Raw genomic sequence first — 22,403 nt, 5'->3', positions numbered from 1 at the left:
AGATAATACTATTTTTAATAGCTCTCATTTATTAGGAAAAATAAAATAAAATAAACTTCCTCTAATGGTATTTAATTTTTTTTTGGGAAGGGGTGGAGAAATAAAAAAAAAAAAAAAGTTGATTACATAAGCAATTTATTACATAATCTTTTTACCATTCGTGATCATCAGATTTTATCAAGTATGGTTCACCCAATTCAGGAAACATATTTGGTTTCACCAGAAAACTTGCATACCTTGTCTTTTCTTGTCGTTCCTTACGAATAAACTGAGGAGTTAAGCTAAAGTAAGCAGGTGGTGGAGGTAATGTGTCATTCTCTGATGGCTCAAACCATTCTAGAGAAGAAGGAGACGATGATGATGATAGTAGTGGTGGTGTCTCTAAAGATGGATCAAAGAAATAAGGTGCCTCAAGTGAAAGTTGATAATGTTGTATAGATGTCAATTCAGGTACACGTACTAAATAACCATGATTTAAGTTGGCAATACCAATGGGTACCTCTGTTTGCATATGATGACTCGTCTTTTTTATGCCTTTACCGATATCAAATTGAATCATTAAGACCAAGTAATAATAAACTCGAATATAATGAGAGGTAAATGAAGGTGATAAGAGACGAGAAGGTAAATCAATGGTGACATCTTGTTCTATATGTGAATCGTTATGATGAAGGGGTATCATAGACTGAAAGATATCTTGTTTACGAATACTACGAATGGACGTATTGGAGGATGATAATGGCACTTTACCCTCGTAACATTTGCGTAATTTATAACCGAAACTTCCAATGGTGGTATCAGTAGGAATTGTATGAATTTGAATAGATGCTGTAAAGGATTGGTCAGGACAAAAGACTTGAGCTGGTAATTGGACTTTCAAAGTAGCTAAAGGAGTTATTTTTTTACTGAAGAGAGTATCATTAAATGTCCAAGGGGTATTTATGGGTGCCACTAAAAGTGGACGAAAGGTAGTGACTAGATCTGGACTTTGAAGGCCTGGATGATGAGCAGGACCATCAAGGAAAGCTGTCCAAATATAACGAATAGAAAATCCAGCAGGATCCTCTGTAGAAGGAGGGAAATTAACATTAGGAAACTAAAAAAAAAAAAAAAAAGAGTTAATTGGAAACGAATAAAGAAAAAAATAAATTCTTTATACTGTACCTTGAGGGCAAACTGATATTCATGTTCTCCAGGTTCAATAGATTGCCAACCATCAACAGCGAATGCTATCATATTACATAGTTAATATAATCTAGTAGTTCAATATATATGTATTTGTTACCATTTGGTTCATTTCCCCATACAAGAGTATCTATTTCAAAATAAAGTGTTTTTATCGTTTCAATACGATCCATTTTATCAAGACTTGTTTCTTTTACTTTTGCACTCGCACATTCAACTCCTCGAAACTATATATGCATATAATATATGAATAAAAAAAAAGTTCTATTTTAACATATACATATGTATTTATTTATTTACCTTGATACGAATTTGACTTGCATGTATCGTCTTTATCGTCTTTAATATAACACTGCCTCTTATAATTGAATTAGGTCGAATAGAAGCGTTATCTTCTTGATCTAATTTAATAGTCAATTTTGGTGTATGATTTACTGGAGATAATAATGATGGTGTACTAGATGATGATAGAATAGATTGATTCGAATTACTATGTCGATAAGGTCTTATTGAAAATAGTCCATTAGATACTGTAACACTTGTCATTTTTAAGTAAAGTAATAAAATAAACAAATAAACAAATAAACAAATAAACAAATAAACAAATAAACAAATAAACAAATAAATGAATAAATGAATGAATAAATAAATAAATAAAAGAAAAAAAAAGGTCAATTTATAGTTTTTTTTTTTTTTTTTTTACAATAAGCCCACCAAAATCCCCTTTTCTTTTACATAATATTGCATAAAAAAATAAAAGAAAAAAAAAACGGGAAAATTGCTGTAAAAATGGAAAAAGATATTATTGTTGCTAGGTTTCAAAAGAAAATGAACCTTTATATTTTATTTTAATCTAAACCAAAAATATAATAAGCGAGTTGAACAGCACCAAAAATAATCTACAAGAATAAGTTAATAAAAATAGTAATAAAAAAAAAAAAAAAAAAAAACTTACTGGTTGCCAAACAACCAAGTAACGAACGCCATCTAATAAATTAAGATAAAGCTGTTGTTGTGTATCCCATCTATTTTAAACTATTTAGTAAGTAACAGAACAAAAAAAAAATAGAGTCTTTCTTTCTTACGGATTCTTTTTAAACTGTTTAAGGTCTACTTTTTCCTTACTATAGAACACCTTTATTAATAAATTCAAGACAATTACACAGCAAACATCTATTTCTTACCAATAAGGACATATGTCTTTTTTACCAATTAAAACCCATCCACGAATACATTTTTCATGAAATACATGTTTACAGGTTAATTGATGTACTGGGTCATCTGAAAACATAACAGGTCTTGTTGACTCTATTCCCTGTGGTTGTTGTGAAGTTGAATAACCACAAACAGCACAGATCCCTTCTCCTAAATATTTATTAGGTAATCCATCCTTTGAATAATATCCAATTGTAGCTGCCATTCTATCCTGACATATTTCAACGAAATCTCTTCCTAATACACTTATATCGTGATGGATATTTAATAATAATGTATATATTATATTATACACTCTAATTACCCAAAGTAAAGTCCATAGCTTAATAATAAGACTCCTACTTGTATAAATCCAGGACCAATACCAAACAATTCTGATAATCCAAAAAAGACAAATAAAATGACACAATAACCTATTAATCCAATCACAAATGATACGTTATAAACCACTGTATACCATTTGTAGACCATGCGTGGCGTCATGGCTTCTAAAGGTTGTCTTGTTGCCTTATAAATAACTAATCGCAGTAATTTAAGTCAGATGTTATATATGTATATTTTTATATACATGTACATTCTATTACCAAAGCCGTTTAAGAGTGAAAATAGTGTCCAAAAGATTAAAAACCTTGACCATCCTGCATAAAGACCAAACAATACAGGAAAGAAATAAAGACCAGCTAAACTTACAGTTTGATATGATTTATAATGTTTCTTTTTCCACCATAAAATTAAGAATTGTGAAGCAAACAAAGCAAATAATAATATAATGGCCATCAATTCATGTTGTGATTCATGACCTTATATATTGTAAACACATGTAAGGTCAAGTTATTTTTTTTTAATTAATAATAGTATATTGCATTCATCTCGATTACCTTTATGTTCTTTATTATATTCTAATTGCAAATTATAACTACAATTATAGTATAAGTAGATGATTCACTTATTTTCTTGTATAGCGTACTTTTTATTATTATTATTATTATTTTACTTTTTTAATTGTTCTGGCGTGAGTTGATTAACCTGTTCATCAGTTAATTTGCCCTCAAGCCAAGCAGCACTAAAACTAATATCTTGTTCATTATTCATAGTAGAATAATATATTTATAAAAAGGCAAGGAAAAAAAAAATAAAATAAAATAAAAATAAATAAATAAAAAAAAAAAAGCCGGACAGACTAAATCACTATTAAGAATTAAAACACAGTTATTATTTATTTATTTTCTACCACCACCAAAGAGTCCCCAAAATCCTCCTCCACTGCTCTTTGTCGCAATACGCTCCTTCAGAGCTTGTTCTGGATATTGAACAAAATTAGCTGCTAAATCGAAATAAAACGGCTTACAGGCAACAGGCTTGAATTGAGGTGGAAATTCAACCAGATGATGACGTTGAATATGCTTAGGATAAGAATCTAATCCATCCATTAGATAGTCATCATCCATCAATTGTTCCATTTCTTGTACAAGCTGATGCTCATCTGTATCATGTTCAAGATAATATGTTGCGCGTGACTTCCATGTTCCTGATTGAATCGATTGTTCCAAATTTGAAATATCAGCATCTGTCACTTGTAAATATAAAGTACTATCATCATCATGAACATTCTCAACTGCTTGTTGTTTCAATTTGAGTTGTTTAGCTTGAACAAGATAAGTCTGAGCCTTTTGATAAAGTGCAAGTGATTCTACTACCTTGTTCATGTCTGCATAAGTAATTGCTACTTGAACACATCGACGGCCTTTATAATAAAGTGATAAAATATTTAATTCATTGTCAAGCGATATATCCTCTTGCTTCAAATTAGGTAAATCCCAAATATATTCAATATCCTACACATGAATATTTCCAAAATTCATATTATTAGTTTACTATTAAATAAGCTGTCTTTGTCGCCCCTATTTTTTTTTTTTTTTTTTTTTTTTTTTTTTACCTTTAAAATATCATCATATAACTTGATAATGTGTTGATTGTTTTGTTGTTCATGAATAAGTCGTATATTACGTTGAATCAGATAACCAAATAAGTGATATTCAATAAAGGCAAAAGCACGTTGTAAATCTTCTGTTGTTTTAGCAGATTTAGATGAGGTCACCTTAGCTGTAGATATCTTATTTTCCTTGATTGCCCTTTTAGCTACTTTTTCAGCTTCTCTCCAAGCTTGTACTAATTTTGCTTCATCTTTTTCTACTTGTTGTGCTCTTGTAATAGCATTCACTAAATCTTGATGTTTAATAGTAAAGTCCTTATTACGCCATTTAAACTGTTTCAATTCCTTCTTGGTAGATGACTGAGTTAAAAGATCAAGTTGTTCTTTCAATTCGACCATTTGTTCAGCATAGTTAGTAACAATACGTTCAACATCTTGTCCTTCAGGTAAATGAAGACGATAACCGCAAAAACGAATATTAGGATCTATTTGATCAATTGTAGCATAACAAAGTGCTTCTTGTTCTGTTGTGCTATCTAATTTTGCAAAGCTGTCATAAATTATTCTAAAGGAGAATGCTTATGAGTGTCCTCTCTTAAATTATATGTTGCGTTTAATTTTTTTTTTTACCTTGTTTCAATAAATTGGGACAAGGCATCTTTCCAATTTTGTTGTTCAAAATAAAGATAGCCCTTCATTAACGAAGCATATGCCTATATAAATGATAAAGAAGAAATAGAGTCATTTAATATTCATTCTAAAGGATGGAAAAGTTAAAGAAAAAAGAAAAGAAATACATACTTTAACATCTAATACAGTTTTTTTCTCGACATTTTGTTTTGTACATAACTGATATAGGGTTTCAGCATATTGATTAGCTCTTTTAAGTCGTTTGATCATATGATAATGATGACGTGTTTCCATACTATTACTTGACTCTTGCTTTAGTTCCATAGCATAAGACCATGCTCTTTCAACATCAAAGACAAACAAATGTAGATAGCGTACATCATTGATAATCTCTGGAAGAGGTTTAGAAACATTTACTTTTTTATTATTAGGTTGACTTAGTTTAAGAATTTGTCGAAGACGACGAACTCGATTGGCACAATATTCCCTATATACATGTAAAAGAAAGTGTAAGTTTAAGATTTGATCCTAAAGTAAGCATTCTTCCCGGAAAAGAAAAACATTCAAGATGAATAAGCAACTTTATTTATTTACCGATAACGCTGAAAGTCTTGATGTCTTAAACCATATGTCATTCGAGAATCATTGATGATGCTCAAGACTAACAAAAAAAAAAAAAAAAAAAAAAAAAAGTACGAGAAATTAAAGACATAGAATTTAAATTAACAACTTCTTTTTTTTTCGTTTACCATTCATAGACAATGGTTGTGAATCAGAAGCTAGTTCCACTGCTATTAGATAGATGATATATTAATAAGTTGCATATAGTATAATACAGTATTTATTTTTACGTTCTGCCATTTTATGTGTATACGCGACAAAAAAAAAAATAAAAATAAAAAAAAAGTAAAGTAAAATAAAATAAGAAGAGGGTGGCGTCTTACAGTCTGGGAAACTAGGTTGGCCAATAAAAAAATAATTGGGTCATTCAAAAATTAAATTGGGACAGGAATACGAAAATGGAGAGAGGAGAATAAGATTTTTTTCTGGACGAAAAAAAAAAAAAAAAAAAAAAAATAGATACAGCATACCTGTAAATATCTAAATCTCTTTAACAAGAGAAACCGTGTACGAGACGGCGATATAAAAAAAACAAGACCTATTGTTCTCTCGTGAACTTTCGTGGACGCCCATGACCACCAATCACTTGTCTTGAGATCTTGAATATATTTTTCGACGCGTTGACGTCGCGTTGCCACATTATTCTATAACTTTGGCAAGCTTGAACACTGTGCAACCCACTGTAAGCATCAGTCAAGCATGTTTGAAGACATGTATGACAGGTCTATATTTACAGCATTAATAAATTATTCTTTGACCAGTTTTGGTAAATCTTGTTGTACCTTTGAAGTCTTGAACTCATCTACAGAAGCAAGTAAAAGTTCCCCTGATTTCTGTCTTATTTTGAGTTGTTTGTAAAGAACTCCTGTCACTCCCACCCTGAGACCCTTCAAATGTACACCATCTTTTCCGAACATGCCATTTCCGAAAGCTATAACAGGTAATTTACTCTTGTCGTATTTGAAAGGTTGGGGCTTCCAAAGCTTCTTGGTGTTCCTGATATAATAGTTAATGAATATAGTGTTTGTCTCTCTGCTTTGATGCTAGTATACCCACTTTGTCTGCTGAGGAACTTATTTGTCTCTCCTCTTCTTTCTTTTCTTCCTCTTCTTCCTCTTCTTCTTTGTGTTCTTTCTTCTGGCCTTATTGTATTTCTTTTCCACCATTAATGAGGACATTGGCCATTTCTTGTCCGGCCTTTTGAATTCCCTGATATAGGTGAAAGCGACTTTCAGCAGTTGAGAAGTTGTTAAATACTAGTATTCTGTTTAGATGTAAGAGGGTATAAGTTATGTATTGCAAATAGTTTGAAAGAACAGTTCTCTTGGTTGTAGGAATGTTGAAAAGTATATCCTCTATATTTTCTCGAGACATTTTTTTTGTTTCTCTCTTTGCGTGTCTTGTAGACCCTGTTACGGTATAGTACTCTTTAGTAGAGCATCACCTGGTTTGATGGGATTCATCACCCTCCCCATAAGCAGCAGCAAAAACCTGATATCGACTGGGATCCAGCCCGCAAAGAGAAACATCAGCCAAGTTTTCATTCTTTATAGCATCTCCCAATTGGAAAACTTCTACGTCTTTGCTAGATATGTATCTGTATTCATCTGTACTGTTTGTAATTTTTTGCAATACAATCACATCAGCTGAAAATCCATCGGTTTTAATGACATTTGAGAATGTGATCTTTTTTTGTCTATCCGGGTTTTGGAGGTCTTGAAAGCTGTGTATTTTAGATTGTGAGTCATCAACACTAGAAGCAATATATAGTAATTACCTATTTATCTTCAATCTTGTGAAATCAAACACTGTATTGAACATTTCTAGTTTGGCTTCATAAGTGGTAGGCAATTTGATCCTAGCAAAAGCAGAAAGAGCGTTGGCATATATGGATACGAACCTCCATTTTAAGGAGGGTACTGGAAAAAACGAAAAAAAAGACGAGGGAGATAAATACAATCTTGCTGATCTTGCCTGCCAGGACTTCTCTGGGATTCTTCATGATATTGTTAACTTTTTTTTTAATATGTGGGCTAAGAAGGGTATATAGGTTCCAGAAGAGGCAAACAGACTTATCAAAGTAATAGGCTTGGGCATATCAATTGACGATAATTCACGCAATATTGTGTTAATGTCTGATTTTTTTATCGTTGTACTTTTCAGGTAGTTTATTGGGCCAGACTGGCGAACCACTGCAGATACATTGATAGCAATAGTTGTAAATACTGTTTCTTATATGAAACTTGCTAGAATAGCGATGGAATTAATGGGTCAGTTTGTAAATAATAATCTAATTTTGTGCGAATTTATCTGTGTGAATAATTTTGAAATCTCATACATCATATATGACTTTACTCTTGATTCAAAAACTTCTACAATGGCATTTGTGTACGTAGTAACGAGTTCAACACAAGCGGCTGTTAAGCAATGTGAATAACTATTTACAGGAACCATATCGTATGTGATGCTGTTGTATCTAGTAGAAAAACTCTCCCAGCAAGCTATACAGTCCTTGGGTAAAGCCTTGATATTTTCAGGATTTTTTTTTAAGACCAGTTGAGCTATGCAATACCAGAAGCTTTGGGAAAAGACCTTCATGTCCACAACTAGACTTGCATGTATTACGATATAATAATTCACAAACAGTTGTGCACGTATGATGATGTTGCGAATCTCGTTTGAAACTGCTGTTATTTTTTCTGTAATTGCAGATCTGTAGCCTTCCCTCAAAATAGTTGGCAGCTTTATTTTCCTTGTAATGATGGTATAGTCCCCTAATAGTAGTTTCATTTCTTGTTCTTTTGTCAACTTATAATTGGGACATTCATAGGACATTGAGCTGTTATGGTCTCGTTGACCACAGCTTGTGCACACTTGTACATTTCCCTCACCTTGAGAGAGCATTTTTCTTATTTTCTTCTTCTTTCTTTTTGTCTCTTCTGTTTCAGCTTTCCTTGTATTCTTTGTTCCAACTACATTATGTTATATGTTAGCTAATATTGTATTATCACTGCTATGAGATATAATGTATATCTACCAGCAGTTGATGACGATGCATATTGTTCACACGCACTACTTCTTTTGGATCGATGATCATTTTTGCCACAATTGCTGCATTTTTGTTTATCTAAATAAGGTTTCATAAAGCGAGTTAAGTCAGGAGAGCATACAAATATTTTCATTTTATAAGTCTCACTTTGTTCTTTTAATTCCTTCTTGCGATTCCAAACTCTTTGAAGTATCGTGTGTATTTTTTGCTTAAACATCAGTCAATGAAGATTAAAAACGATGCTGAACCATTCAATTTTGAACAAAATGTTGTTAACTGGAACTCACGGGCACTAAGAGTACAGTCACTTATTACAGGAACTATACTTATATCACGTTGCAGTGTGGTGGTAGTTCTACCACGTAAACAATTCTTATTATAATAAAATACTTTAAGACGCCACCACAGATTTGAGGGAGATAAAAAGGACTACTCTACTTTACAGTCGACTGGTAAAATGTGCTGGAGCATGTTGTTGCAAATATTTCTGACAGATCATATATTTGATTTGAATATACATATACTAATAAAGTATCAAATTTCAGCAAATTCTACCATTTATGGAAAACACTCTAAAGTGACAAAGCTATCGATCTGTCTGAATTATACTTTTAGGACATTTTTCTCGGTTAAAGTCAGACTCAGTCTTTATTTTAAATATTAGCATAACTTACAATTATTCCTGATTCAAAATAATAATATGTCGATGGTGACTTAGTTGGCTTCCCGGTGGCAAGCCGCAACATTGTGTCTTCCACTCAAACTCAAGGCTTACTTGGGATCATGCTATTATCTGCTTCGACATGCATGCCCACTTTCAAATGCCACACACCATTCCTGACCCTCTTCCCTTCATCCTGAACAGGCTCCCTTCCAAAAAAAAAAAAAAACCTCCCGCCGTCCCAAAGTTTCCTGCATTTGGTCCGTTCATTAGCCGGTAGTATGCCCGAATATTCCACGAATTGGACTATATCTTCCACAACAAACCGCCTCTTGAACTCATCATTTCTGGCATTAAACTGGTGAATTGGTTAAATCAATCATAGTAGTAGTAGTTCAAATATTTCTTTTACTGATTCTGTTTCTCTTTACTTTTATACATTTTCCTCTTTTTTTGCAAGAGGTTTTTTTCATACAAAATAATACTCAGAACTAGCTAGGGCAAAACAATGTATTCATAGCCACTACGTGCGCAATAGTCTTTACTTTAATTAAATTACTCTTTAATCACAACTCTGTCCTATTTTCGCATCTGTGTCTCATTTTCATTTGGGTGTATTTCTGTCCTAATTTAATTTTTGAATTTTTTATTGGCCCAACCTAGTTTCCCAGACTGTCATTTGAGTTGATTTTTAAAAATATACGACGAACTTCTTAATACATTTAAAATATAGATTTTGTTTATCAAGAAACATTAAACCCAATGAGCATACTGATAATTATATATCAATATTGCCCGGAGAAGTTCCTTTTTTTTTTAAAAAAAAAAATAGATAAATAAATAAATAAATTATAAACACTTAATGGGCTCAAGGGGGAAGAAGCGAATTTCTTGGTGCAATATTTTCGGATGAAATGAAGACTTGTTAAACAAACTTTTTTAGATCAACTTTGTTATCTCTTACAAGGGCTTTTAGTTTCTTTTTTTCTATTATTCTATTGAACTAATTAGAGCAAAAAACCTAGTATTATGTGCTCATAAAGATTATGTAATAATAATAAAAATATTTAAACGTAATACAAGAAAATGGAAGATTGTTATGTGATATGGAATGGGAAAATATTCATATTCAAGAAGAAATTTCGTCCATAAAGTTAATAAAATAAGGATTCATACAAGTCTTAATAATATTTCGTTTCTTTCCGTAAATTCAGATCAAGTAGGATAATTCTTTCTAATTTATTACATACAGGCAAATCGTGTTGATAGTCAAAAGAAGAAGCAGTTTAAATTAATGTGTATGTAAAAAGACTTCAATGGAATCTAATATCAAGATAAGCTCTTCAAAATAATGTAAGAGACTTTATACTGTCCAGCTTCCTGTAAAATGAGTCATAAAACAAGTTTATTATATATTTTATAATTCGATAATACAGCATCTATACTATAAATCTTATCAAAGATGTATAACAAAAGAGGCTAATGACATATATTTATTGACAAAGGCTATGTAAAAATTATTTCTTTTTATAAGATAACAAAGCTTATAAAAAGGGCGACTAATAATGTCTGTTGTTATTGTCATGAATAAATCTTATTGGCTAAATTAAACGAAAAAAATTTATAATCGTCAAATGAAGACAGACGCACATCGTTTTTTACTGTCTATAAAGTTCATTTGATGCGAGATTTTTGCTACAATACATAAACCTTTATTTGAAACATTATTCCTTTTTATATTATCTATACATAATAACTGTTATCAATCTTCTTTACCCTTTTATTATTATTAACAGAAATGTCTTTAAAACTAGATTTAAACGCATTTTTGAATTCAATTGGATTAGAACAATATTATGAAGCCTTCATTAAAGCAGGGGCTACTAATCAAGCTTTGTCACAGCTCATTCAATTCAACGATGAAGAACTTAATGAACTTTTATCAGCTATAGATATGTTACCTTTTCATGTTATTCAATTAAAAAGAGCTATTAAAGAATACAAAAAAGGAACGGATAATGTAAAAGCAAATATGTCAATCTTATATTATTATGATTTAACCAACCTTATTATTATTAGACGCCAGATAGATCACTCTTCTCCTCCTTTTTAACTTACGAATTTATTCAATCTAATTCCATTATTTATGGTAAAAACAAAAATCGTCGTCCCTTAACTGCCTATGAAGAAGCTATCAATCATGCCTCCCTTCAAATCGCTCTCGAAAACCCACTTATACTGATATCCAAGAAACGAGGTGACCTATTTGATTTAGCGAAAAAAAAGTTACTCGATGAAGGCTATCGATATAAACGAGGTTCGAGTCGATCCAAACTTTATAGTGCCAACTCTAAATCATCATCGTCTTTTGACAATAATAGGACAACATCAACACAACATCATTTAGTAGCCATTCGTAAAAAGAGAGAGGAAAACGCACAACGTGCATCAGATCAACGATGTGCTAAAATACGAGATTTACAATATCATCTAGATACACTAATTCAATCAAGGAATAATATTTATAAAGACCAAAAGAAAGCAATGTCATCAGATCATGATCGACTCTCTCAATTAGCACTAGAAGCTGAATTAGTTGAATTTGAAGAGACAAAGAAACGACTGACAAAGGAAATAAGTAAATTAAAGGCACAAGAAAGAAAACATCAATGGTATAAACGACGAAAGTTAGAAAAACAAGAGAATGAAGAACAATCGATGCTTTCATCACAATCTTCATGTTCATCATTAGATACCTTGACTGATCAACAACCCAATCATCCCTTTTCTACTACTACTACTACTACTGATAAACATCATGATACACCTTCCTTGTTTGCTTTAAAAGATACTGATGATTCAATTACTTTACCCCCACTATTTAATAATAACACTGTCTTCAATTGCCCAAAAGAAAGTGATATTCGTTCACTTTCATTCAATTAAAACCTTTATCCATACAAAATAAAAGATATATACATGTATATTATAATAGATAAGCAATCTCTCTCTCTCTCTCTCTTTTTTTTTACTCTTTATTATTATTTATCATATTCCAAGGCTATTAAAAAATCAGCACCCCATGGTACCATATTCCCTTTGACACTAATATGTTTCCAACATAGTCTGGGTATACCAATATCTACTAAATATAAATCTCCTGTAATCTCATGTGATTTACAGCCTGTTTTAGGTGCACCAAGACATAAAGTCCAGTTTGGATGAATAACGTATTCAGGTTGATAAGGTATACCTGTATTCATAATAGTAAGAGTTAATCCTCCATGACTCTATCTTCTTCATATATTCTATTCTATTTACCTGTAGTTGCATCTACACCACTAGGGAAATCAATTGAAAGTACTGGCTTAGATTGATCATTTACCCAATCTATCATATCATAGATGCTATGACTCATCTCTTCAATCTCTACTATTGCATCCATCACCAAGTCATAACTATCACCTAATTCTTGAATATGATGACAGACACGAGCTCCATACCGTCTTGCTGCTATTTCATATTGTAATGTAGCATCACTCGTTATACCTGATTCTATACAAACTGTCACATGACATCCATGATTGATTAAATGACGTGCAGCCACTAATCCAACACACCCCTTTTTATCGTGCTGTCCAACCATGATAACAATGGAAGGAGAAGATACAATATTCATACGATTTAAGATTTGCAAGACTAATAAAGCAGCACCTCGACCTCCATTCTCCATAACGACATCCTCAAAGCATGATTTTTGATTCATCTGAATGATCTTTTTATCACATTCATGTTCTACTTGAGTCATTTGAAGTGGAGTCATTGCAGAACATTGAATATTTCCATTTTGAGCAGTAACAATCTTGACCGATTGTCTCTTTTTATCTTTTGATTTATTATTGTGCCGTGTTGTAGTCATATCGTAAAGAGGTACACGTTCTACACCTAACACATTCTCTGTAGGTAATAAATGAGTTTGATTCTTTTGAGGCAATCGATTTAAAGTCACTAATAAATCTTCTGGTGCAGTTTCATCTGATTCCTTAATTTAATAATAATTAAAAAAAGGACAATAATAATATATATTTGACTTAATTTACACTAATCTCTGCAAATACTTTTGCCTTGTCAAACATATCTAAATTCTTTTGAAAGTCAAATTCTTCTTCTCTAAATATATTTACATCTTCACCAGCCCAGCCATTCTTCTTTCGACAATTATTTGTTTGTTGCTTTGTTTTTCGAGCTAAAAAGAAAAAATGAATTATTTCTTTTTTTTTTTTCTTTTTATGAATATGTCTTTACTTTACTTTTTGAAGTTGATTTAATAGTCGTTACAGTCTTTTTATGATATGGTTTAATATATTAGAAAGAAACAAAAAAAAAAAAAAAAAAAAAAAAAAAAAGAGTCATGCTTTCGTTTTTAAATATACCTTTGTTGGTGGGTGTGAAGAAGGTATTTGATCAAGTATGTGATTATCTATTGGTAACGTTTGTTGTACATTGGGCGTTGTTGGTGCAAGCACTTGAAGATCTTTAATATCCTTTCCAATAACACCGTAAATAGGTGTAAAATGAGGAAGTTGTCCAGGTATGTGTAAAGTAACTAATATGTAATTTTTAATACTAATATGAATAAAAGAGTTTTTCTTTTACTCAGTTTCTTTTTACCATCTTTTAAGGTCATTTGATGACTAGAAGGAAACACTTGGGAAACAATACCGTCTAATTTAATACCGGAATGTAATAAAACAAATACTTTTAAGCCTGAATATGCTTCCGCCATCTTTTATATAATGAATAATAAAAATACAAGTTAAGAAATAAAATAAAAAAGGTATTAATTATATAAAGTAATAAGAATAATGCAAAAGAGCCTTTTTTTTTTTTTGTAACGTTCGAGAATGTTATTGAAAATAAAAGAAGGAAAAGAAGATTGTTGCGCGTCGTTCAAAATGGAAAGATGGACTATATCTACTAAGTGCACACCATTCATCTATAACACTTATTTGAACCAATCATTATCTATTGTACAAAAAAACAAAAAAACAAAAAAAAAAAACAAAACCCTTTCAATAAACTGCATCTTTTCTTTATAATTCACTTTTAATTATGGATCTTACATCTTCTTATATTCAGGATACTAATAATAATATACATAAACAGACATATTTTCACTTAAACAGCAATAATAATCAAAATAATTTAACATTTAATGATGCAACATCCATGTCAACCCATAGCAATAATGAGGATTTACTTAATTTTATTATTCAAGACAATAATTTACAAGGTCATAATGGATCAATCGTGAATATACCTCAGTTAAGTCCAGATGTGAACAATAGTAATTTTACAGGAAGTAGTGCTCTATCTAGCTACAATCCTGAATTTAGTAACATGTCTCCATTACAAATTGCACAACAGCAAAATAATACTACAATGAATGTTTATACTACCCCTTTACAACATCCCATATCATCAACTAATTTTTCTCTAGATGACTTTGTCGATGAAGATGTAAATACCAGTTTAAAAAAAAAAAAGTAATTCACCAACTTTGTATTTTCTTTAGGAATTTTTTACACCATTAGTATCTCCTGCTATAGCACCTACATATAATAATTATCAAGCATTATCAAATAATACTAATCATGATACTATGTCAACATTTTCACCTTTAACATCCCCCGCTTTAAATCCTTTTTCTACAATGGAGCAATCGTCTATTTTACAACAAAAACTCGCCTTTATTGAAAGGCAACAGCAACAGCTTAAAAATATGCATAATCAGCTAAGATCCTCACCTATTTTAAACAGTAATAAAAATAAATCACAACAAACAAAAGTGGTTGTTTCAACACCTTTTACAACTAGTCCGCAACCTACTAGTGAGAAAATAGGTAGTAGTCCACTTGCGTTAAAACCAATGACTCCTCGTACAACCTTTATCAATAAATCTCAATCAAAAACAAATAATAGCACAAATAGCGGATTTATTGCACCAGCTACTCCCTCATTATTAATGAAACTAGGTGGTGTAACAAACACTCAAGCCAGTACACAAGCCCCACTACCCGCTTCTAATAATTTATCGTCATCGTCGACATCGTCGTCATCATCATCATCATCATCCACGACAGCTGTTGACCATATGCCTGTTTTACCTGCTGCCATCCTACAGCCTCCTGTTAAAAGTAAAAAGCGTCGACGTCCAATTGTTAAACAATCACCAGGACTTTCTCCAGGATTGTCACCAGGGCTATCACCAAACAAATCATTACTGTCACCTCATGCTTTACAGCCATCACCTCGAGCCTTACAGCCTTCACCTCGAGCTCTTAAACCCCTTATTTCACCATCACTTCAACCTAATGGTAAACGACTTTCGAGCATTGAAGAAGAAGCAGCACGTGCCATTCTGACAGCTAAATCTAACTATGAAAATTTAAAAGAAGGGAGTGGTAAAGTCGTGAAGAGCTTATTAGGCATTGATTTATTTTCCCCTGCCTCAGCAACAACGATTCAATCAGGTCTTGAAACACGACGATCTGCGCATAAAGCAGCAGAGCAAAAGCGACGTGATACTCTTAAGCAGAGCTTTGATTCATTACGTTCAGAAATCATGGAAGCCATCCTGGCTAACGGTAGTGAAGATGATGAGGAATTGCGTAGAGAAAAGGAAAAGGATGTAAAACAGATGAGTAAAGTTGTTTTATTACAACATGCATATGAATATATTTTACGGTTAAAAAAGGAAAATAGAGAAAAAGATGAAAAAGAAAAGAAAATGAATGAGGAGTTAAGAAGGTTACGTCGACAGCTTGGGTTACCTGAAGAAACAGAAGAGGAGAAGAAAGAAAAAGCTGAAAAGGAACGAGAAGTGAAAAAACGTTGGTTAGAAGAAAATAGTAATAAAGAAGAAGAAGAAGAAGAAGAAGAATGACACTCACTTATTGTTTCCTAATTTGTAAATTTTATTATTATTCCATCACAAGTATTAAAGAAAGAAATAAGTGAACATGTTTATGAAAACTGTATAATTTTGATAATATTTATCAATTACGCTGTCCAGTATTGATAAATCCAAAAAATTTCATGTTTTAAAAGGAATTTTATAGTAACAGCATTGTATATACAATTGAATCCTATTTCTATAAAATATGTCAAAAGAAAAAAGGGAGGGTCTTTTAAAGTTTAAGCGTGTTTGTTTTATTGTTTGAACCCTGATATTATTATGTAATAAATAGTTGAATACTCTTTCATTTTAATCTATACGTTTTGATTTATTTCTTGCACGCAATGCTGTATTCTTCTTACTTGTGTTCTGTATAGGGTCATCCTTATTTTTTACGAATTGTTGTTGTTTCTTAGTCAAAATAATGGGTAAACTGATAGCACAAATAAGGAATCCAGTCAAGATACCTATCATTGTCCAAGGAGAATAGGACGATAATTTTTTAACCACTTTTCCTGTAAATCCTACCATTTTACCGCTAACAATAGATATTATTAGACTATATTATACATATATATATATATAACTCATTAGTATTTACAATGGACTAAATGGTGACATTAAACTTGATTTAGGATCCACGTTACGCCATTCTTCAAAAGTAATAAAGTTAACAATATCTGCATCTCGTTGTATACGTTTTACAATACGGACTATACATAATAAAAGGTTTAAACTAGAGGGCATGTACTATTATTATTATTATTATTACCTTGATGATCTTTAATATGTACAACAGTAGGTAAGCGAGAAATGAAAAAGCGAGCCGCCAAACCAGGATTATCTTCAATATTAACCCATCCTAATTTAACATTATTATTTTCGATTTTAGACAATAAACGATCTGCTGCTAAAAATTTTGGTTCCAAGCGTTTACAATAACCACACCAATCAGCATAACTATAATAATCGTTATTATCCTTGTTCACACTCTATGTCTTATACAAGCTTTACAAATCAATTAACCATTCATCTTCCTTTTTAACAAGAGTAGAAAAGTTTTCATCTGTTAATTGATGAATGCTTGCTTTACATAAAGTTATTAAAGCAAGTAAACCTATACATATCAAACTGAAATAAATTCTCATAATGTTAAATTAAGGAAAGGGAAAAAAAAAAAAATATGGAAGTATAAAAATTAGCACAATATTTTTTTTTTTTTTTTTTTTTTTTTTTTTTTTTTTTTTTTTTGACGCTCCACTCTATATCCATTCTAAACACATAATAATTCACCTTTTTTTTTTTTTCTGTAATTATACATGATGAATTCAAAAGCAGATTTGAAAACTGCAAGAGAAGCCATTGGAAAAAAAGAATTTAATGAAGCAGTCAAAGCATGCAAACGTGTATTATTATGGGAGGGCGAAAACTACAACGCGTATATATAAAAGACAATTGATTGAAATGAATTTTGTGACATTAACTGAAAACTGAGGATTTTTTCTTTTTCTTTTTTTTTTTTTTTTTATTAGATGGGTATTTTTAGGTGTTGCTTATACAGGTCTTGAAAATGATGAAGAGGCAGAAGAAGCTTATAAAAGAGCGATTGAAATCAATCCAGAAACCATGCTGGCTTGGCAAGGTCTTGTCAGTTTTTATGAAAAGCGAAACAAACAAGATCTTTTAGCAAAGACGATTAATCAACTGATACCACGACTTATTAAAAAGTATAAAAAAAAAAAAATACATCATTATAAACTTGACATCATCTCACTTTTATGCTCCGTTTGATGTAGTGGCGATGGAGCTAGATTAACAGACTATTTAAAAAAACTTTTAAAAGTTTACAAGGATCAACAAGACGAAGATCGACATCTCGAGTTATTAAAGTCATTTTTTTTACCTCTTAGTCCACATTATGATCTCATTAAAGATCAGCCCGATTTACCGCCTCAAATTGAAATCTGGAAGACCATTATTGCAAAAATTGAAAAGGAACAGGAACAACAGATACAACAAGAAGTAAAATCGAGACGATTTAGAATGAATGCAGGAACACCAGCTCAAATCTTGAAAGAGGTGGAAGGCGAAGTTTATGCATTGTCTAAATTAGATCGCATGTACGAAACTGTATTAGAATTACTAACATCAGATGATAAAGAAGAACGAGAGTTTTGGGAATTAAGGTTGTTACATTTATATTCCAAAAGGTTATTAGGGGTTGATAAAGAGCACAAAGCAGAGGTATGGCAAAAAAAAAACTGTTTTATACTTTGTCGAGTACATGAATACACATTTATATATATTATTAGGTATATGAAAAAATGATATCTTTAGCAAGAAAATTAAAATCTACACAAGATTCATTACCTCTTCAACTTCTAATTGAATTTAATAATGTTGGTTCACCAGGTACATATAAATATTAAGAGCAAAGAGATAGCGAAATTAATTCTTTTTTTTTTTTTTTTTTTTTTTTTTTTTTTGCTTTATTAGACAAATATAACTGGGAATTATTAAATGAGTTAATCGATCGATTTCCTGATAATGGGTTGGCTAAACTCGCCAAAGGCTATCAACTCTATAAATCTGACAATATGGATGAAGCTTTCAATTATTTTAGTGAGGGGCTTGATTTGGTACCCAATAGTTTATTTGGACATCTTTGTGTCAGCCAAATCTATTATGAATCTAAAGAATACGAAACAAGTTTAGAATATGCGACTCAAGGAAGAGATTTAGCCAGAAAAATCAAATTAGAGACTGGATATTCTATGATGAATGCAGTGACTTCATTAGAGATCTGTATGGCTCATTGTTATCGATTACTTGATAAAAAATATCACGGAGATGCTATGACACTTTATAAGCAAATTTTGCAAAGGAATCCGGATGAAGTCGAAGCATTAGAGGGCACAGGTCTTATTTTAATTGAAGAAAGGAGATGGGACGAGGCAATGGAAAAATTTAAGAAAATTAACGAGGAACTAGATCCTTTAAATCACAAAGCAATTATTGAATTAGGCTGGATTTGCTATGAAAAAGGAGATTACGAGTCAGCTATTCAGTATACAACAAAGGCAATTGAAATGGCAAATAACATAGCTGATTACTATTATCGTCTTGGTCGTATATATTGGTCTATGGAAGGTAAGAATTAAGTTACACTTTAATTATAAATAAAATGTATAACCATTTTTTATTATTATTTTAAAAAAAGATACTGGAAATGCCTTCAACTATTTCATGCAAGCAGTCAAGTTAGATCCTTATTTTGCTAGCGGATTCACTTACTTGGGTCATTATTATCGAGAGATAAAGAAAGATCATGGCAGAGCTAAGAAGTGTTATCAAAAGGCATATGCACTAAATACTTTAGATTCGGATGCTGCCTTCCATTTATCAGATTATTTAGTTGCTGAGCATGAAGAAGATAAAGCAGAAGCTATTTTTATTCAAATGACTGAATCATGTCCTAAAGTAGGTTGGGCTTGGAGACGAATGGGCTATATTCATATGGTAAACGCACACACACACTCACACACTCACACACTCATACATGTATATACATATATATTTAACTTATTTTTTTTTCATTCAATAGAATACACATTCATATAATGAAGCGATTGTATGTTTTCAAAAAGCTTTACGTACAGATACAAGTGATGTGCGATGTTGGGAAGGGCTTGCTGAATCCTATTCAAAAGCAGGACGTTATGTAGCATCACTTAAAGCCTTTCAACGTGCCACTCAACTTGACCCAACTTCCATTCATGCTCATCATGAACAAGCTACAGTACAACAGAAGGTTGGTCTTCTCGATGATGCTATTCAAGGATTTCAAAAGACACTTCAACTTGCTGAACAGCAAGATAAACCCAATTATATTCCTAGCTTAGTAGGTCTTGCAGAAGCCTATCTTGAACATGCAAAAGAAGATTTTCAAGCTGGTTTCTTTGGCCGCTCCTCTGATGGTTGTCATCATGTTCTTACTACATGTTTGAAAGGTATTAAACAAGATGCAACCGTCTTGATGTTTTGGAAATTGATAGGTGATGCCTGCATGTTTTATCGACAGATACCACAACATGTGATAGAATGTAATTTTGAACTACTTCAGGCGATAATTCATTTGTCAGACACGATAGATCCTCTTAAGTTAAATAATGATATGACGCATCATTGGTTAAATGAATTTTTATCTCTTGAAGATGTAAATAGCTTAGATGGTACTGTAGCCCTGACCATCGTCTTTTCTTGTGCTGCTTATGCTTACAAACAAGCCATTGTATTGTCTAAAAATCATCAAGCGATTGCACCAGCTTATTGGCATGATTTAGGTTTTGTCTATTATCAACTTGGCTTATTAGAACCTACAACATCATCTATAGAATTATCTATTCGATGTGTACAAGTGGCTCTGAAGCTTGAGCCTATTGAATCCATGTACTGGAACACACTCGGTGTGATTGCGATGAGTCAGAAAGAAGATCAAAAGATGTTAAAAATGGCACAATATGCTTTTATTAAAGCAATGGAGTTCAATAATAAAAGCGCCATTCCTTGGACTAATTATGGATTCCTTTGTTTAACCTGTAAAGACTATGAATTAGCAAATCAAGCCTTTGAAATGGCACATGGATTAGATCCTGAATGGATCTCTGCCTGGGTTGGACAAGCTTATGCTGCGTCACTTTGGAAGACAGATGCAGGAGATCTTTTTGAGCATGCATTTATGTCAAACGGTTCCTCAAATGCACTTGCAACCATAGAGGCTAGTTATGGTTATGCCTCTACCGTTTATTATCAACACCCTAATGATAGTAATGCAGTTGTCATGGCTATTTTTGCACTTGAAAAATTAACACAAAAGGAAAACAAAGATGCTGTAGCTTTAAATTTATTAGGATTATTATTAGAGCGTTTAGGACAATATGAAAGAGCTGCTGAAGCCTTTGCGTCAGCTATCCTTGCTTTAGAGTCCAATTCACAGGAAGAAAATAAGGATGAACGACTTTTTAAGGTACATGCTAATTTAGGTCGTGTCCTTTGTGCAGCAGGTGATTTTGAAGGAGCCATTCGTATCATGGCTAATCATGCTGGAGATACATTGAGTGTGTATTCACAATTAAATGCTGGTATTGCCTATTATTTCCTTGATAAATTACCAGAGTCACTATCCATGTTTGAAATGGCGCTGAATGCAACCGTAGATGACATTGAATTACGACAAGATGTGATTGTATTACTAAGTAAAGTACTATGGGCTTTAGGTGGAGAAGAACAAAGATCAGTTGCAAAAGATCAATTATTTTCTTGGTATAAATTAATAATAATTGATTGATTTTTTTTATTTATTTATTTTTTTCTTAATTTTTCTTAGCATTACCGAGAATCCAACTTATTTACCAGCTATTTTCTCTTTATGTGTCATGGGTATACTTGAAGATGATGAAACACTTACAACAGCTGCTTTACAAGAATTAGCTAAAGTACCTGCCCATGTTGCATGTAAATATATCACAATAGCTTGCCTCTTTTTTTTTTTCTCTCTCTCTCTCTCTTTTTATTACTGTTATAATTATTAATTCAATATTTTAATTTACAGATGAGTCGGACAAAGAACAATTAATTTCTTGGTTATTTTCAAAATTCTATAAACTCAAGGTAATTTTGTTTCACATGTGATAGAAAAACAAAACAAAGAAAGGAAGAAAAAAAAAAAAGAAAAAATTAAATGACGTCATTATTATTATAGAATATAGGATCTATGCGTGCCTTGATAAAAAGTGTTCATCAAACACCTTGGTTAGGCTTAGTTTGGTCTCGTTTAAGTAAAGAAATGGTAGACAATGATCATTCGATAAAACAAGTGATTGCTTCTAGTTCACTCGTTATGTCACATAAATCATATATTGCACGTTTACAATCAGAAGCTTATGAGTATGCTGCTTTAGCAAATAATCAAGATCAAGCAAAGTCAAAGAAATATGCTCAAAGGTCAATTATGATGGCACCTTGGCGTTTAGATGCTTGGAAAACTCTAAACAGTATCTAATTTAAGAAAAAATAAATAAAATTATGACGTTTTTTTTTTCTGTTACACCGCATATACGGAAATTTTATATAAAATGGAACGCTTTTTTTT

At 31.8% G+C, this 22,403-nt stretch overlaps 12 protein-coding genes across 12 annotated transcripts; 4 read left to right on the top strand and 8 right to left on the bottom strand.

The window, feature by feature from the left end:
- Window positions 1-23: 23 nt before the first annotated feature.
- On the bottom strand, window positions 24-1,808 carry BX663DRAFT_478802 (uncharacterized protein). The gene is made up of 4 exons (XM_051524309.1): window positions 1,486-1,808; window positions 1,286-1,412; window positions 1,165-1,229; window positions 24-1,096 (listed from the first exon to the last, which is right to left on the bottom strand). Exons 1-4 carry the CDS (start codon window positions 1,729-1,731, stop codon window positions 152-154), a joined length of 1,383 nt encoding a protein of 460 aa, XP_051379231.1. The 5' UTR covers window positions 1,732-1,808; the 3' UTR covers window positions 24-151.
- A 179-nt stretch (window positions 1,809-1,987) lies between these two features.
- BX663DRAFT_521935 (ring finger protein 175-like protein) lies at window positions 1,988-3,528 on the bottom strand. Its single transcript, XM_051529310.1, has 8 exons — window positions 3,395-3,528; window positions 3,279-3,316; window positions 2,985-3,200; window positions 2,705-2,918; window positions 2,370-2,645; window positions 2,271-2,309; window positions 2,141-2,210; window positions 1,988-2,084 (listed from the first exon to the last, which is right to left on the bottom strand). The coding sequence occupies exons 1-8, from the start codon at window positions 3,490-3,492 to the stop codon at window positions 2,034-2,036; spliced, it is 1,002 nt and encodes a 333-aa protein (XP_051379230.1). The 5' UTR covers window positions 3,493-3,528; the 3' UTR covers window positions 1,988-2,033.
- Window positions 3,529-3,570: 42 nt separating this feature from the next.
- Window positions 3,571-5,891, bottom strand: BX663DRAFT_521931 (uncharacterized protein). The gene is made up of 7 exons (XM_051529309.1): window positions 5,815-5,891; window positions 5,713-5,754; window positions 5,558-5,624; window positions 5,135-5,450; window positions 4,964-5,046; window positions 4,337-4,898; window positions 3,571-4,235 (listed from the first exon to the last, which is right to left on the bottom strand). Exons 1-7 carry the CDS (start codon window positions 5,822-5,824, stop codon window positions 3,621-3,623), a joined length of 1,695 nt encoding a protein of 564 aa, XP_051379229.1. The 5' UTR covers window positions 5,825-5,891; the 3' UTR covers window positions 3,571-3,620.
- Window positions 5,892-6,119: 228 nt separating this feature from the next.
- On the bottom strand, window positions 6,120-6,502 carry BX663DRAFT_521928 (uncharacterized protein; the record flags this gene model as incomplete). The annotated part of the gene is made up of 1 exon (XM_051529308.1): window positions 6,120-6,502. A coding segment is annotated over one exon (172 nt), but the record flags the coding sequence as incomplete, so codon positions are not given.
- A 173-nt stretch (window positions 6,503-6,675) lies between these two features.
- Window positions 6,676-7,132, bottom strand: BX663DRAFT_578856 (uncharacterized protein). Its single transcript, XM_051532182.1, has one exon. It carries the CDS (start codon window positions 6,956-6,958, stop codon window positions 6,728-6,730), a length of 231 nt encoding a protein of 76 aa, XP_051379227.1. The 5' UTR covers window positions 6,959-7,132; the 3' UTR covers window positions 6,676-6,727.
- A 723-nt stretch (window positions 7,133-7,855) lies between these two features.
- BX663DRAFT_441647 (uncharacterized protein) lies at window positions 7,856-8,374 on the bottom strand (the record flags this gene model as incomplete). Its single annotated transcript, XM_051523473.1, has 1 exon — window positions 7,856-8,374. The coding sequence occupies one exon, from the start codon at window positions 8,372-8,374 to the stop codon at window positions 7,856-7,858; it is 519 nt and encodes a 172-aa protein (XP_051379226.1).
- A 972-nt stretch (window positions 8,375-9,346) lies between these two features.
- BX663DRAFT_407177 (uncharacterized protein) lies at window positions 9,347-9,517 on the top strand (the record flags this gene model as incomplete). The annotated part of the gene is made up of 1 exon (XM_051522263.1): window positions 9,347-9,517. A coding segment is annotated over one exon (171 nt), but the record flags the coding sequence as incomplete, so codon positions are not given.
- A 1,449-nt stretch (window positions 9,518-10,966) lies between these two features.
- Window positions 10,967-12,319, top strand: BX663DRAFT_521912 (uncharacterized protein). Its single transcript, XM_051529307.1, has 2 exons — window positions 10,967-11,314; window positions 11,374-12,319. The coding sequence occupies exons 1-2, from the start codon at window positions 11,093-11,095 to the stop codon at window positions 12,238-12,240; spliced, it is 1,089 nt and encodes a 362-aa protein (XP_051379224.1). The 5' UTR covers window positions 10,967-11,092; the 3' UTR covers window positions 12,241-12,319.
- A 16-nt stretch (window positions 12,320-12,335) lies between these two features.
- On the bottom strand, window positions 12,336-14,080 carry BX663DRAFT_555104 (YjeF N-terminal domain-containing protein; the record flags this gene model as incomplete). Its single annotated transcript, XM_051531592.1, has 6 exons — window positions 12,336-12,547; window positions 12,616-13,336; window positions 13,395-13,540; window positions 13,605-13,635; window positions 13,728-13,900; window positions 13,966-14,080. The coding sequence occupies 6 exons, from the start codon at window positions 14,078-14,080 to the stop codon at window positions 12,336-12,338; spliced, it is 1,398 nt and encodes a 465-aa protein (XP_051379223.1).
- Window positions 14,081-14,385: 305 nt separating this feature from the next.
- On the top strand, window positions 14,386-16,280 carry BX663DRAFT_521908 (uncharacterized protein). The gene is made up of 2 exons (XM_051529306.1): window positions 14,386-14,814; window positions 14,870-16,280. The coding sequence occupies exons 1-2, from the start codon at window positions 14,407-14,409 to the stop codon at window positions 16,238-16,240; spliced, it is 1,779 nt and encodes a 592-aa protein (XP_051379222.1). The 5' UTR covers window positions 14,386-14,406; the 3' UTR covers window positions 16,241-16,280.
- Window positions 16,148-17,433, bottom strand: BX663DRAFT_521905 (thioredoxin-like protein). Its single transcript, XM_051529305.1, has 4 exons — window positions 17,267-17,433; window positions 17,025-17,212; window positions 16,854-16,965; window positions 16,148-16,790 (listed from the first exon to the last, which is right to left on the bottom strand). The coding sequence occupies exons 1-4, from the start codon at window positions 17,398-17,400 to the stop codon at window positions 16,562-16,564; spliced, it is 663 nt and encodes a 220-aa protein (XP_051379221.1). The 5' UTR covers window positions 17,401-17,433; the 3' UTR covers window positions 16,148-16,561.
- An 80-nt stretch (window positions 17,434-17,513) lies between these two features.
- Window positions 17,514-22,393, top strand: BX663DRAFT_521900 (uncharacterized protein). The gene is made up of 10 exons (XM_051529304.1): window positions 17,514-17,690; window positions 17,785-17,979; window positions 18,049-18,496; window positions 18,565-18,664; window positions 18,749-19,402; window positions 19,473-19,771; window positions 19,857-21,574; window positions 21,639-21,766; window positions 21,864-21,922; window positions 22,014-22,393. Exons 1-10 carry the CDS (start codon window positions 17,572-17,574, stop codon window positions 22,311-22,313), a joined length of 4,020 nt encoding a protein of 1,339 aa, XP_051379220.1. The 5' UTR covers window positions 17,514-17,571; the 3' UTR covers window positions 22,314-22,393.
- The last annotated feature ends 10 nt before the right edge of the window (window positions 22,394-22,403 follow it).

This window comes from Cokeromyces recurvatus, assembly GCF_025118155.1.
Source record: "Cokeromyces recurvatus strain NRRL 2243 chromosome Unknown BX663scaffold_32, whole genome shotgun sequence".
NCBI lineage: Eukaryota > Fungi > Mucoromycota > Mucoromycetes > Mucorales > Mucoraceae > Cokeromyces > Cokeromyces recurvatus.
Note: the sequence above shows the minus strand (reverse complement) of the source record. Positions and strands in the feature narration are given on the sequence as shown.